The sequence below is a fragment of the Neocloeon triangulifer genome, unplaced genomic scaffold (genome assembly GCF_031216515.1).
Source record: "Neocloeon triangulifer isolate White Clay Creek 2 clone unplaced genomic scaffold, ASM3121651v1 ptg000015l, whole genome shotgun sequence".
NCBI lineage: Eukaryota > Metazoa > Arthropoda > Insecta > Ephemeroptera > Baetidae > Neocloeon > Neocloeon triangulifer.
This window is the reverse complement of record NW_026775557.1, coordinates 1356075-1370254: the sequence shown is the minus strand read 5'-3', so window position 1 is coordinate 1370254 and position 14180 is coordinate 1356075. Positions and strand designations below refer to the sequence as shown.

The 14180-nt window shown below is 35.7% G+C and overlaps 4 protein-coding genes across 4 annotated transcripts; 2 read left to right on the top strand and 2 right to left on the bottom strand.

Annotated features, from left to right (window-relative positions):
• The first annotated feature begins 1083 nt into the window (after nt 1-1083).
• On the top strand, nt 1084-3290 carry LOC132202482 (neurogenic locus notch homolog protein 2-like). Its single transcript, XM_059629431.1, has 9 exons — nt 1084-1204; nt 1338-1412; nt 1471-1559; nt 1739-1799; nt 1984-2114; nt 2175-2334; nt 2486-2619; nt 2778-2873; nt 2929-3290. The coding sequence occupies exons 1-9, from the start codon at nt 1086-1088 to the stop codon at nt 3153-3155; spliced, it is 1092 nt and encodes a 363-aa protein (XP_059485414.1). The 5' UTR covers nt 1084-1085; the 3' UTR covers nt 3156-3290.
• An 859-nt stretch (nt 3291-4149) lies between these two features.
• On the bottom strand, nt 4150-9058 carry LOC132202285 (zinc finger protein 700-like). Its single transcript, XM_059629109.1, has 6 exons — nt 8311-9058; nt 7956-8174; nt 7767-7858; nt 6734-7679; nt 5390-6596; nt 4150-5031 (listed from the first exon to the last, which is right to left on the bottom strand). The coding sequence occupies exons 2-6, from the start codon at nt 8156-8158 to the stop codon at nt 4483-4485; spliced, it is 2997 nt and encodes a 998-aa protein (XP_059485092.1). The 5' UTR covers nt 8159-8174; nt 8311-9058; the 3' UTR covers nt 4150-4482.
• Nucleotides 8847-13977, top strand: LOC132202294 (aspartate aminotransferase, cytoplasmic). Its single transcript, XM_059629125.1, has 9 exons — nt 8847-8910; nt 9014-9181; nt 11677-11858; nt 11922-12030; nt 12202-12419; nt 12794-12944; nt 13006-13171; nt 13225-13367; nt 13423-13977. Exons 2-9 carry the CDS (start codon nt 9070-9072, stop codon nt 13575-13577), a joined length of 1236 nt encoding a protein of 411 aa, XP_059485108.1. The 5' UTR covers nt 8847-8910; nt 9014-9069; the 3' UTR covers nt 13578-13977.
• On the bottom strand, nt 9785-10912 carry LOC132202297 (uncharacterized). Its single transcript, XM_059629133.1, has 2 exons — nt 10544-10912; nt 9785-10489 (listed from the first exon to the last, which is right to left on the bottom strand). Exons 1-2 carry the CDS (start codon nt 10611-10613, stop codon nt 10014-10016), a joined length of 546 nt encoding a protein of 181 aa, XP_059485116.1. The 5' UTR covers nt 10614-10912; the 3' UTR covers nt 9785-10013.
• Nucleotides 13978-14180: the final 203 nt, after the last annotated feature.

Sequence of the window (14180 nt, the reverse complement as noted above, 5' to 3'; positions counted from 1 at the left end):
TTTTTTCGCTCTAAGACATATATTTTACTTGAATTATCTTTTTATCGCTTAACGGAACTTTATGCTACTTTCATTGACTCAATGTTGCATTGAGGAACTCAATGTTACTGAAAGTAACTTAATGCTTCGTTAAAGAACTCGTTGTTGCTTAAAGCTACTCTATGCTACTGAAATTGACGTCTATTTTTCCCTTTATGACCTTATTATGTTACTTCGATTGTATTGAAAGAAGATTTTGTTAACACAAGCTCTGCAACCCGCGCCAATGATATGAGCAGCGGCACAGTATCGGTCACATTGCAAGGCGCTTTATTTATCTCTTATTTAAGCGCGGTCGTTGTCTGATTCGCCATATTATTACATAAAATTATAAAGAAGTCGCATTTATAAAAATATTCGTCTCATAATACTTTGCTATTGATCATTTTTAGTAAAATGATACACGTTATATAATTCAACAGTTTATTTATAAATTTTAAAAACAAATAATTTTTTTCTTCCATTAAAAAAAAAATTTACACCCATGAATTTTATTAAAGAATTGAAGAAATGCATAAGGATAACAAGAAAATGCAGAGCTAGAATTATAAAATTCAACAAAATTCAGGGCTAAACATAACCAAAAATTATTCTAAATATTCAATTAAAAAAAAAAATATAGTTCATTTCCATCAATGAAATCAGTTTTATAACTTTCTATTCAGTAAGTTGCTTAGCTAGAGACTTTAAATTTCTTACTTTTTTAACTTTTGCTTAAATTTATTTTAAAATAAATGAGGTCAATGAAGACACAATGATGAGAATAAATTATATAAACAGTTTTCGTAATTTACTATTTTTCATTCACAATAATCGTGTTTGCAAATAAATTATTTTTTACCTCTTTTGATTCACTTTACCGATTATAAGTTGGCAAGTCGAGGTCACGCCTTGACACACTGACACACAGTAAGCGGCCATGGCATGAATTTTGCGACTAAAAAAAATAAGATCTCTGTCGTTTTTGCTGCCAATGCCAAGATGTTTCTCGAGCGGTGGTCAGGCTGATAGTGGTGCGACCTTTGTGACCCTTAACGATCGCTTAAATGCCCGTGCAGAAGAGCGACTCACGTTATTTGCGATCTAGTTCTTTTATCTGCAGTATGTGGGATTTTACCATTTTCAGTTTTTGCATTTTGAGCTCCGCTTTGCAAAAATGCAGTGGGTAAGATAGAGTCACTCTATGTTTTAATTTATTTTGATTTGTAATTTTCCAGTCGCTTTTCTCGTTAATATTCTGTTCAAATATTATTATAAATAGTGATAGTGCAAACTGAATTACTTTTATATTTGCAAAGGAATCCAGTGGTGACAAGTGTGGTACACTGTGACCCTAATCTCTCATACCACAAAATTGAAGTTCAACAACCAAAGTAAGATATATAAAAATTGTCAATGAAAGAAGGATTTCGAACATAAATCATTTTTAAGAATCATCAGCAATAGAGTATTGGGACGCAGCGGGACCACTCACGAATCGCAGCTGCTTGACCCTAATATGGTCAATGCAGTTTATCACGGTCAGTAACATTAGAATTTTATTATAAATAATGATGCTGATAATTTTCTATGATGTTTAACAAAAATAGTTATTGTGTCAAAAAAATGCTAATTTTACTTTTAAATTAAGCAAATATTAGAATGTCATATATAATTAAATTAATGCTCAGATTTGACGATTGCTGTGTGTCGTTTTCAGCTGAATGTTCACATTTGCCGCCTGTTCCTGCCTTTTCAAAATTAACTTGCAACGTTGCGAGGTGAATAATAATTATTACAATTATTAATTTTAATTTATTTTCGCTCTCATCTGATTGTGAATGAATCAAATTTAAAATAATATATTACTGATTTACTGCTCTAACAGTTAATCAAATTTCTTTTGCATATGTCATATTTATTAAATTATGGCGTGAGATTTATTTAAAATAAAAAATTTATTAGCGGCAGCTGCCAAGCATCTTGTCACAATAACTATCAATTCCCCAACGGCGAGAGCACCATGTACCTGACCTGCCAAAATAACAACTGGTTGATTCACGGCGCCGACTGGAAGACTCTACCACCGTGCAAACGTAATTTCACTCATCATACAAAAAATGGGCTTAAAAAAATATATTTTGATTCTACTGTAGCAATCTGCCAACCTGAATGTCAAAACGGTGGGATTTGCACGTCTCCAAACCGGTGCTCCTGTTCACCGAATTTCAACGGTGCTCAATGTGAGATCGAGGACCGCGTGTGTTCTATTTACCCTAACACACCGATGAACTCAAGGAAGCAGTGCACGCAAAGGTTAGATTTAAAAAATAATTTAATTTTACCGCAATGTAATAGATGATTTTCATTTCTTTCCTTTTCAAATTTTTTACTCTTTTCACTCAAAATACTTCATGTTAATTAGTTGTATGTAACATTTTAACTTTATATGTTGATATATCTTTAGGTCTTGCACAGTTAAATGTTTGGCTGGCACCAAATTCCCTAATAGCCTTTCTGAGACTGAATTTGTTTGTCGCAATGGGACCTGGATTTCAAATAATGTCGACTTTGACTGGGAAAATATTCCTAATTGTGATGGTATTTTTTTTTTTAATCTTCAGCTGATTTTACTTAACAAAATTTTCAAAATAATTATAAAATACTGAAATTTCGTGTTCAAATATGAATTGGAACTATTTTCTGTGTCCTAATATTGATTTAATAGCATTTAATTTGATAAAATTTGAAAATTTTAGTGACATGTAACCCTCCTTGCCGCAACGGTGGACGCTGCCTTTCGAACAACCGTTGCCAGTGTCAGAAAGAATTCAGAGGCCTTCAGTGTCAATACAGTAAATTATCAATACACAACAAGTATTTATTTTTTATTATTTCATTTCTGTATAGGTATTGATCGATGCTCATTGAGAAATCTTCAGTTCAATGGAAGTCGCATGTGCAACGGCACAAGCGAATACCTGACTTGTTCACTATATTGTCCATCAGAAATGAGCTTCACCTTCGCGCCCGCCGACAGATACACGTGCTACTATGAGACAGGATTCTTCAGTCCTTCCAATGTGCCTCAGTGTCAATTCGGTCAGCGATACATTGCAAATGGGTCTTCGGGCTAAAAGATAGACTGTTAATATGTATTTTGTATTTAATTATGAAAAAATTGTAAAATAGGTTTTTTATTTAGAGCAATTTGTATTTCTGACAGTTAAATTGTGTAAATTGAAATACATAATTATTAAAAATAACAAAGATAAAAATTTTGCCTTTATTTTCTAATTTGTTTTCCTTCATTCAGATAGTGAATAGTAACATATATAATAAATCAAAATCTTTCTTGTCAATGAATATAATATTATAAAGGGTTGCTATGGTAACAAAATATTAAAGATTTTGAAAAACGGTGAAAGGCTGCATTAGTAATAAGTGGGAAATGATTCACACTACTTTGTCAAATCAGCCGATAATTAACAATGATGGTAAATTTTAATATAAGCTGATTTTTTTAAATTTTTTTCACATGTAAAAACCACTTTTCTGTAGACGATGAAGCGGCTGATGATTTATTTGACCAACTTATTCCAATTCATCCATACAACCAATCGAATGAGAAAATTGGATCCGACTTGAGGAGGTTTACACCACAGTTTCAGGAAACGATACTTCGGCTGCAGAAAAACAAAATTTCCACTGAGACAACTGCATCGGCGCCTGCCAGAAGCGATATAACGAACCATTTTAAGGAAATATAAAATTTTACTTTAAATTTAAGGGACTAATTTTGTAATTAATAGGGAGAGAAAATAAAGGTGCAGATTCCGGAGATTCTGATAAAAGGTTTCATGGAAGTTCCCAAGGACCCAAATCCAATCAACAAGGGATATGAGATGGGATCTACACGTTTTAAGAGACCGGCGCCTGCAGCTCCAATTCGAGAAGCTGCGATCCTGAAGAGCACCTTGTGGCTTGAAAATCAGTTTGAAGCTCGACCTCTGTCTTCGCGCAGGAAAAAGTTAGATTAGATGAAACTTATTACTATTTTTACTTACGTCTAACAATTACCAAAAGGAAGAAATTAAATGTGATCAGGTTTTCAGAAATTCAAAAAAAAAAACTATCACTTTTTGATTATACATGAATATAAGTAGCTACTCTTTATGCAACTTAACAAATAATATTTTTACTTTTTTTATGTTCCACTAGAGCTTTTGTTACCCATAGAAAACAGGACCAAAGAACTAATAATCTTGATTTGTATCTTTTAATTATAATTATGTATAGAACAAAATCCATAATTATACAAAACAGAGATGAGCTCTTCATTCAATTAGGCAGTTAGCCTTTTACAATCCATCAGAAAAAAAAATGCTAGATTTCATTTTCAGTAGTATTGCTAAGTACGGTACAATCTTCATTGAAAAGCCTCTTTGAATGGTCTTTCATCTTTCACTCTGACTTGAATCCAACCATTTCCCTACAAGAAAATGATTCCTCGAGTTCCAGATTTGATTGATCAAGTGTAACTTCCTCCATTGGCTCGACACGGCTAAGTTCTTCAATGGCAAGAGAATATGATGGAGATTGTATGAAGTGTTTCTCGCGGAAATGGTTTTGCAGCTTTCCCAATTCAATCACCGTTTTGCAAATACGGCAGTAAGAAACATCAGTGTGACTTGACATGATGTTCGACTCCATCTCCCCTCTATCAAATACATCACGATGGTAGTGTTGAAAATGTCTTGGCACGTTGATCAATTTCATATTTATATTGCAAAGTTTGCACCGCCGCTTCTCAAAGTGAAAGGGATCTTCAGTTGACTTCTGGTGGCGTCTCTTCTTTTCCTTCGGAACAGGTTTCATCGTAATAACTGGGCTCTTGGTGCGATTGCGACAAGTTCCCACGCTCAGACCAGAACTGCAGGGTAAAAATTTTCCAGCAAGATTGAACAAAGGATCACCTGCAGTTTCAGTATGGCTGCATGACAAATGCTGCTCCTGAAACAGAAAATCCAAACACAAAATTTTTAATTTTGCTCTTGATAATTTTTAAATTCAGTTACAATATTCTATCAAAATATAAGTAAGCAATAATAAATATATGCATGTATTTGCACACTATGGTGTTTAATAAATGTAATATTATATTTATAATTTAATTTAAGTATAAAAAAATAGTTCTTCAAGAGAGAATTAACAAATTGAGTTGAGCATAATTCCAATGCACTGCTTTTGAGTTAGTCACAGGTTTGGCGTGCACCAAATAGGAAGCTCATTTTTAACTTAGTTTAAAGAATTAAACTTTCGCAAAAGATTTGTTGGGAAATAATTTGTGTAAGCTGCACTTTTAACTCACCTTCACGTCAATTTTGTCGGGCATCAAAGCTCCACATAAATTGCAAGTGCAAAGTTTGTCCGTCCCTGTCCCAAAATGCTCTCCCAAGAAATGACTTGGGATGAATTTTGATGAAGTGAATGTTTTCGCACAAATTTTGCATTTCCATTCTCTATCTTCTTCCAAGACCTCACAGGTGAATTCAATCAGGAGGTCATTTTTGTGATTAGTTTCAAGATGCGATATGAGATTTTTGTGCCGGATAAATTCCACACACAAATTGCATTCATGCAGCTTACGGGCGCTATTATTTATTACATGCGATGACGCTTTGATCTTAAAAAGCAAGTGAGAAACCAAGATATGAAGACGCAATCTGTATTCGTCCTCAAAGTCAATCCTCATGCAGTATCCACAATGAAGTTGAACATGAGGGTGTAGAGCGGCTATGTGCAATTTGAGGCTATAGGCACTAGTGAGATCTTTTTTACAGATCTTGCATTTGTGCTTTTCGACAGGATCTACATTTGATTTTAACTTTTCATTATTCGCAAACTTGCACTTCAAATGCTCTTGAAAATCTTGTTTTTCAAAACAGAAGAAATTGCATGTGATGCAGTGGTAGCCCACGTCATCCAATTTGTGAACTTTGATCATGTGAGTTTGAAGCAGTCTCGGGTTTCTGAAGATGTTTCCACAGAAACCGCAAACACTTTGAATTAAGTCCCGATGCACATTCTTCTGGTGCAACTGCAAACTTTCAGCACATGCACGATGAGCCCCGCAGAATCGGCATGTGAACCCAGAGTCCTTGTATTTCAGGTCAGGCAGCTGCTCCCAAGCGTTTGCTCCATGACTCGTTCGTGTGTGACTTTCTAGATGCTGAATTGTGCAGAAGCTTTTTTTGCATAGCTTGCAAGTGGCTAGTGACTGTTGGTGAACATCAGCAATTGTTTTGCACCTCGGCCTAAAAGCACGGCACTTTTTCTTATATTCTGACGTGTCAAAATGCTCTTTCAAAAACTCGTAGTACATCTGCAGTCCACATACGGGACACTCGACTTTGGGTCTCTTTGGACACACGTGGTAGTTGTAAAAAGACAAATTGTTTGACTGGAACGTGCAATACTGACAGATGAAAATGGGCAAACTAGTATGATCGTCGTGGTTCTTGTGGTGTTGTTTAATGTCAGTTTCCGAGTCTGTCTTGAAGACGCAGTAGTTGCAACTGAAAAATAACAAAATGGTTTATTAGACATTTTAAGAACCAAGATTTAAAAAAAAAAATTAAAATAAAATTCGGCAGAAGATTTTTATATTACAAGGTGTAGATAAAATTTAAATGTTGAATGTCTTTTCTCTTACCTAATCAAGGGATCTGCCATTGAATGCTCCTTTTTCCAATGCTGGTCAAATTGGCTGAATCTGAACTTTTCGCAGCAAATTTCGCATACTTTCATAATTTCATTATTAGTATGGAATTTTTGCTTGTGTTCTTTTCGATGTTCTTCAGAAGACAAATCCTCTTTGCAAATGTTGCACTGAAATGCACTTCCTGTTCTATTCAGAGATCTTCTATAGTGCAATTTTTGAACATGCTTTGTAATTTGGCTAATGTTCTCAAACTGCATGGAGCATATTGGGCACTTCAAACACATCTCGGATCGAAAGTGGTTGTTGCGGCGTCCAACACACTCAAACCATAACTTACACGCAGGGCAGTATGATTTTCTTAACAAATGATCCGATCCATATTTATCTCTGCAATAATTGCATTTCTCTGATTGTGTATTTGGACGAGCCTTCTTTTGATCTAGAATAAACATTGGGTCGGCTAAGCGTTTTGGTGGAGCTCTTTTCCTCCTTGTTTGATTTCCATCTTCAGGTAAGGATGAGTTAGGCCTGTCTTTTTCAGCTACTTTGTCTTCACTTTTCATTAAGTTCAAAGTTTCAGGAGCGTCAAGGGTATCTTCATAATCAAAGAATTCATCTTTTATGCTCTCATAGGTAAATGACTCTTGGAAATTCTTCTCTGAAGGACATGGAGACGTTGGAGGTTCTAATTTGATTTCAGAAACCAATGAGTCGTAATCGACTGATCGCTCTTCCAAGTAAATGGTGTCAAACGGAAGCAAGGATGAATCTTCTCCCTCAGGTGCAACAATATTACTTTCCTGCCGAATCAAAGTTGAAGATGGTGGATATTGTATATCAGTGGCTTTGTCAGAATCATGATTCAAGTTGCCGAGACTACAAATTTCTTCATCTCGTAACTTTTTTAAAGGCACAGAACAAGACTTCATCCAGCCACCTACAAAAAAGTTTATATTAATAATTATAAACGATTTTTAAATGTATTTTAATCTTTTAAACAAAAAATATTTTTATTTAAACCTACGTTTGAAATAGTTGAAGACAGTGTCACTAAATGGCCAAATGATTAGTTCTCGAAAGACAGAAGGTGTTGAGCTATTCTTCTCACAAGCAAACCTGTAATACATATCATAATTTGTATTGTTATATTTCAATGATCCGTGACTATAATTTTATTTTAATCCTTCGATATAATAAATTAATTAATCTTTACCTCGCATCCATGGCGCAGAACATGCACCAATATTCTCCAATTAACGTTTCTCCATCTTCTTCTTCAAAGTGCCATCCTCTCCATTTTGCAAAAATTTCAGCAAGCTTTTCAAATTCGATGTTGTACAGCAGCAGGTCACTGCCGTCTTGGTTGATGACAGGAGCTTTGCAAAAGAGACACTTTGGAAAATTTCCACGCTCCATTATTTTTAGAATTAATCTATAACAACCATAGAATTTTAAATTCAATAATAATCAAAATTAAATTATAGACGTGGCATCTCAATTTATAAAATATGTAATATTATGTATAAAAACAGCGAACTTTCAAATATATCAATATGTATGTTACATACCAATGAACTATGAATTATTTGCAATTGAGAATCGAGTGATGAAGAACATGATTGTGTGTCACATAATATATTATGTGTATGTATTGCAAAGCTGCGACGCCCTATGTAGTTATTCCCATAAATTATTCAATTTCCCAAGTTTCTTGCTTCATAGTAAGTCCTGAATGTTAAGTAATTCAGTCATAAAACAACGTGGAAAGAAAACGATGAGTGGCGAGGATGAGTGAGGAATCGGCAATTCTTGTTGATTCTTGTTGTCGGCAATGTTGATGTTTTACATGTTTTCCAACATGTTTTCATTCTTTCCATTAAAGGAATTTTAGAGGATCAACGAGATAATTCTGAAAACTTATAAAAATTTCAATTTAGCTGGAATAAACAAAAAGCAAATAAGCCAATACTTTTAATTGGCTGTTAATTTGTTTTTTAATGAAAAATATTTGATTAAATATCATTTTTTATATTGCAGAAATATATTAGATTCCTTGTCTCCTTTGTGCACACTTCATAATTTTGTTTACCCGGTCCTGCCGCGCCCCCTTTTTTGTCCAGTCTGGCAAAAGAAAGGGCCACCAAGTATTTTTGACGTCATTCGAGCAGGTACTGCGGGCAAGTTTCCAACTCGAAGTACAGTTTTTGTCAGTGTGGCTGGCCGTCTGTCCTTCGCGCCGGTCGTCGAGATTCACTTTCTCTTTTCTCGCAGCTGAAAAGTGAAGAGTCGTCCAGCTTTATCTCCGTCACTGCAGTGTCACCTTAGCCATGACCTCCAGGTTCTCCAATGTCACCACCGGCCCGCCGATTGAGGTTTTTGCCCTGAACAAGGCATTCCTCGACGACCCTAACGCGCAGAAAGTGAATTTGGGCGTCGGAGGTGCGTATTTTCAATAATTATTTGTATATTTACAATTAATAATGTCCACATCAAACACAGATTTATTAAAAATAATCTCATTATTTGTGGCTTTGGAAAAATACTTGGAATAATTTTTTATGTAGGTCCATAATGTTGCTTTAAGAAATTAAATATACTTAAATTTAAATAAATAAATTTCAGATTTGTGCAGGATGAGCTAAAAATTGTTTTTCTCAAAGAACAAAATGTTCCATGATAATGATCAATATGTATTAAAAAAATTTCCTCGCAATTTTTTTTCACCGAACAATGAAGGTGACTCTATCAGCTCAGTGACGATATTTTTGAAGGGTTGACAAGGTTGACTGGAGCCAGAAAGATAATTCACGTGATGAATGATTTGTGGGAAGTGTGCCAAAATTAAGAGTGCTATTCTAAGTAGAAAAAAATAGTTCACCTCTTTTTCAAAAAGAGATTTAAAATTTGAATAAAACTTTCAAGAACTGGGTGTTTTGTAATTTCAGCATAATATTCCAATCGTTCTCCTTGCAATTTTTTTAAAGAAAATTTTATTTTTTTTCCTTTTTGAATAATTAAAAATATTTGATTGAGAAAAAGAATTTTAGGACAAAAAGACACCACCACCAGCAAAAATTTTGCTTAATCTTCTGAGATAATATACATATATATCCCCTCACCGTCGTCAAAAGCATAATAATCCCTGATAATCCCTGACAGCCAATTTGGCAGGCAAGCATTTCAAGAAAATACTAAGTCATTTCGAGTTAAAAACTAATTTTATTAATTTACTGTTCAAATCGAGGCCAAAAGTCGGCAAGGCGTTCAAAGATCAATCCTCTAAGTCCGAGTCAACCTCGATGACTTTAAGCGCGGACTTCTCGGCGTCAAAGTAGCCCCTGCGTGGGTTGCAGTTGAGGATCTTCACCTGCTTCAGGCCGATGTTATTGGGTGGCAGAGTGATGGAGGTGTTGGAGTTGAGGATGCCGATCCTGGCAAAAGCTCGCGCCAGATTTTTCTCCTCCTTTTTCGTAAATGGTCCCAGGATGCAGGCCACCTTCAACGTTCGGACTTCGCCTTGCCAGTGGGAGACAGTGGCCGTTTCGCCGACACGCAAGTTGAGCTGCTTGGCGATCCAGGTGGGGCAGAATAAAGCCGAGCCTTTGAGGCGACCCAATGCTCGGTATTTCACCATGAGGCAGATGTCGTCGTTGGCCATTCTGGCAAGATGGTATGGGCGATGGCGCCCCACTGGTGGACCATTTGGCCGCAGAGTGTTGAACATGGCCTCTGACACGAGAATCTCCCCTGAGATTAATTTTTTTTTTATACATTTAAAAACGCTTGTGTCGATGTTCTTACCTGCTTCGTTCATCCCGATGTCCCGCTCCTCGCGAAGCTTGCGTGCCAAAACTAATTCTCTCGCCTGCATTTTGGGAGAAAGTTCTCAAATTTCAAATTTTATCCGGACGGAGTGAATCAACAGAGCGATCTAACAATTGATCCTTTTTTAACGAATTTTGAGGTTCGCCAAGGAAACGCTCAACAATGCTGTCTTGGTGCCCTAACAACAATTGAATTATTAAATAAACTGGATTGGAATTCTTGAGTATTTTTTTTTCTTAAAAAAAATTTTAAATAACCACGCTTAAAAGCATTCTCCTGATACTCTGATGAATGTGGCATTGACAAAAGGAAACTGCTTGTGCATTTTCTTCAATTTTATAATTATTCTGCAAATTTCAGCAAAGCAAACAAACAAAAATCATTTATGCTTACCGACAACTTTGCAATGGTGACCAAACGTGTTCAAACACGTTTAAGGTCACTTTCAGACAAATTTTGACTTTATTGACTGAAATTTTCCAAATGAACGCCCCCTTCGATTTTTGTACAGGTGTATGGAAAAATGTAGCCCATCTAATTTTGAATAGATATGGAGATTTCCAAAATTATATTATTTATTGTTTTTATTTAAAATGCAAACAAATAAAAACATTATGCTGATCTATGCTCACTCCAGTTGCAACCGGATCTGGCCAATTTACACCATATGAAATGAAACGCCCTGATCACTGTCGCACGTTTGCAATTCCTTTCAATGCAGTGCTATGCTGTTGAAACTTATCAATCTATTTACTTTCAAGGTTACTTTTTTCCTAGTAAATCTGAGTAAAACTATATAAATAAAAAATCAAGTGGTCAAGGACGGTTAGCCAAGCAATCAAGCAAATAAATGCGATTGACTGATTACTGGCAAAATCCATTCATTTGAGAATGCACATTTATTTTCTAATCAGTATTTTCTACAAAACTGGTTTCATTCTCAAAAATATATTATATTTCGCACTAATTCTCAGTACTTAACAGGAAAAGACAATTTTATATCATATGCGTCTCATTATTTTATTTTAAGAAAGAATTAGAAAAAGTGATTAAAATTTATTTCCATTTAAAAATAATACATTTTAAATTATTATTGAATTTTTGTTTAGCCTACAGGACAGATGAGTGCAAACCATGGGTGCTGCCCGTGGTGCGAAAAACCGAGCAGTCGATGGCGAGCAACGAGTCACTCAACCACGAGTATCTGCCTGTGCTAGGCCTCGACACCTTTTCCACCGCTGCCACTCGCATGCTCCTCGGCCAGGACAGCAAAGCCATTGCGGAAGGAAGGGTGAGATACATTGTTAACAAGCTTAATTGGCCACTTTTTCATTTTTAATATTTTTTGCTTCAGGCGTTTGGAATCCAGACCCTCAGTGGAACTGGCAGTTTGCGCATGGCCGCCGAGTTCTTGGGCCGCATTTTGAAGTACAAAACCTTCTATTACTCCGTTCCAACTTGGGGTAAAAAAATGAATTTTAATTTTAAAAAATCTTACCGTCTTGAATTTTTAAATTAATTTTTTGCCTTTCAAATTTTATTTTCAAAAAAGTATGATTTGAATTATTTTATAGTATTCGTATTAATTGATAATTATATTTTCAAACTATAATTCTTATCCCTCCTAATTTTAGAAAACCACAACCTGATTTTTGTCAACGCTGGGTTCACCGAGCCCAGGACCTATCGCTACTGGAAGCCAGAAACCCGTGGCTTGGACTTTGAGGGAATGATCGAGGATCTGCGCAATGCCCCCGAGAACTCGGTCATTATTTTGCACGCTTGTGCCCACAACCCAACTGGCGTCGACCCCACACCTGACCAATGGAAGCTCATTGCTGACGTTGTTGAGGCAAGTCTCATAATTTACAGTTTTATCTAAACTTTTCAGATCAGAGGTCAATTTGATATTTGGGCTGATGCCCTTTACATAAGTGCAGGATGGCCTGATCAAAACAAGCCTCCAAAAATTTCATAAGCTGATTGGCTGACAAACATTTTCAAGTGGGTTTGCATCAAGATAAGCTGACCAATATTTGATATGATTTAGTATAACGACAAAGTACAAATGAAAAATTTCTTTTTTCAAGCTAACCCAACATTAATTATGTTGCCCTCCATTTAATTGATTCCCATTATTAAATTGGAACTATTACATGCATTTTATTAATAAAATTAACGACAAGTTTTGGCACCAGGAATTTAACCATTAAAAATTTTCCAAAGGAGAAAAAGCTGTTCCCGCTTTTTGACTGCGCTTACCAAGGATTCGCTTCCGGCGATTTGGAGAAAGATGCATTTGCAGTTCGTTACTTTGTGGAGCGTGGCTTTGAGCTTGCTGGCTGTCAGTCATTTGCTAAGAATTTTGGACTCTACAGTGAGTTTTATAATGCAAATTTTTAAAAACAGAAAATTGAAAAACATTTCGCTCAATCTAGACGAGCGTGCTGGTAATTTGACCGTGGTTGTGAACGACGCCTCAACCATCGCACCCTCGAAGTCGCAACTCACTCTGCTGGTGCGTGGAATGTACTCCAATCCACCCAACCATGGTGCAAGGGTAATTTCCACGGTGCTCAACACTCCTGAACTTTGCGACGAATGGTATCAATAATAAAGTTGATAATTTTTTTCATCTAATTAATTTTCAACTTCAGGAAAGGGTGCATCAAGACCATGGCTGAACGTATTATTGCGATGAGGAAAGGCCTTCGGGAGAGGCTCGAGAAGCTCGGAACTCCTGGCACTTGGAATCACATTACTGATCAAATCGGAATGTTCTCCTACACTGGCCTTCAGCGTAAGTTTTGCCATTGATTAAATTTGCCTAGATAATTGAACAAATTCCTTTATAGAAAAACACGTTGATATGCTGGTGAACGATTACCACATCTACTTGCTAAAGAGCGGACGCATCAACATGTGTGGTTTGACTAGCCACAACATTGATTATGTGGCCAATGCTATCTTTGAGACGGTTTCTAAAATCGGACTGGAATCCTCTCTGTAAAATAATGCCACGGAACAACAGAGAATTTAAATGCTTCTAGTTCATAGAGCGCATCACATGAATTTTAGATAATTTTCCTGGCAAAGAGCTAGAAGTAACCGAATTAAAAGTCGATGAGATATTTAGCATCAGGTCAATTTGATGTCACGCGTAGACAATACTAAATTTTAAATCACACTTGCTCAGTTTGTCAATCATGTAGTATGGGGGCTGCAGGAGATCAGCATCTTGGTTTGGCAAAAGATTTTAAATTTAAATTATGAAGAAAATTATGTTTCAATGAAATTATCATGCCTTCCTCAACTGACCCTAGCTATATATTACGAGCCGTTTTATTTTCTTAGCTTATTGGATATTTTCCTGTAATAAATTTACCTATCATTTCCATTGAGATCCACAATTATTATGTTATTTCTAATAGAACCTTATTTCTGTAGAAGATATTAAAATTGAAATTGAATAATAAAGAACACAAAATGAAAGAAATTATTAATGGTACGTACGTCTAAAAATAAAGATTATCTTATCAAAAAAATCGCAAAAGTTGCCCCCACTTATAAATATCTCAAATTACTTTTAAGGATGTGAATTTTCTCTGTAAAC

Coding starts and splice junctions, on each gene's coding strand:
- LOC132202285 (XM_059629109.1), bottom strand. CDS start 8,158: ATGGAGCGTGGAAATTTTCCAAAGTGTCTCTTTTGCAAAGCTCCTGTC. Junction 7,859..7,955: donor TTCTGCGCCATGGATGCGAG/GTAAAGATTAAT, acceptor TATGTATTACAG/GTTTGCTTGTGAGAAGAATA. Junction 6,597..6,733: donor ATGGCAGATCCCTTGATTAG/GTAAGAGAAAAG, acceptor GTTATTTTTCAG/TTGCAACTACTGCGTCTTCA.
- LOC132202297 (XM_059629133.1), bottom strand. CDS start 10,613: ATGCAGGCGAGAGAATTAGTTTTGGCACGCAAGCTTCGCGAGGAGCGG. Junction 10,490..10,543: donor CATCGGGATGAACGAAGCAG/GTAAGAACATCG, acceptor AATTAATCTCAG/GGGAGATTCTCGTGTCAGAG.
- LOC132202294 (XM_059629125.1), top strand. CDS start 9,070: ATGACCTCCAGGTTCTCCAATGTCACCACCGGCCCGCCGATTGAGGTT. Junction 12,031..12,201: donor TTACTCCGTTCCAACTTGGG/GTAAAAAAATGA, acceptor TCCTAATTTTAG/AAAACCACAACCTGATTTTT. Junction 13,368..13,422: donor CTCCTACACTGGCCTTCAGC/GTAAGTTTTGCC, acceptor ATTCCTTTATAG/AAAAACACGTTGATATGCTG.
- LOC132202482 (XM_059629431.1), top strand. CDS start 1,086: ATGCCCGTGCAGAAGAGCGACTCACGTTATTTGCGATCTAGTTCTTTT. Junction 1,205..1,337: donor GCTTTGCAAAAATGCAGTGG/GTAAGATAGAGT, acceptor ATATTTGCAAAG/GAATCCAGTGGTGACAAGTG. Junction 1,413..1,470: donor ATTGAAGTTCAACAACCAAA/GTAAGATATATA, acceptor ATCATTTTTAAG/AATCATCAGCAATAGAGTAT.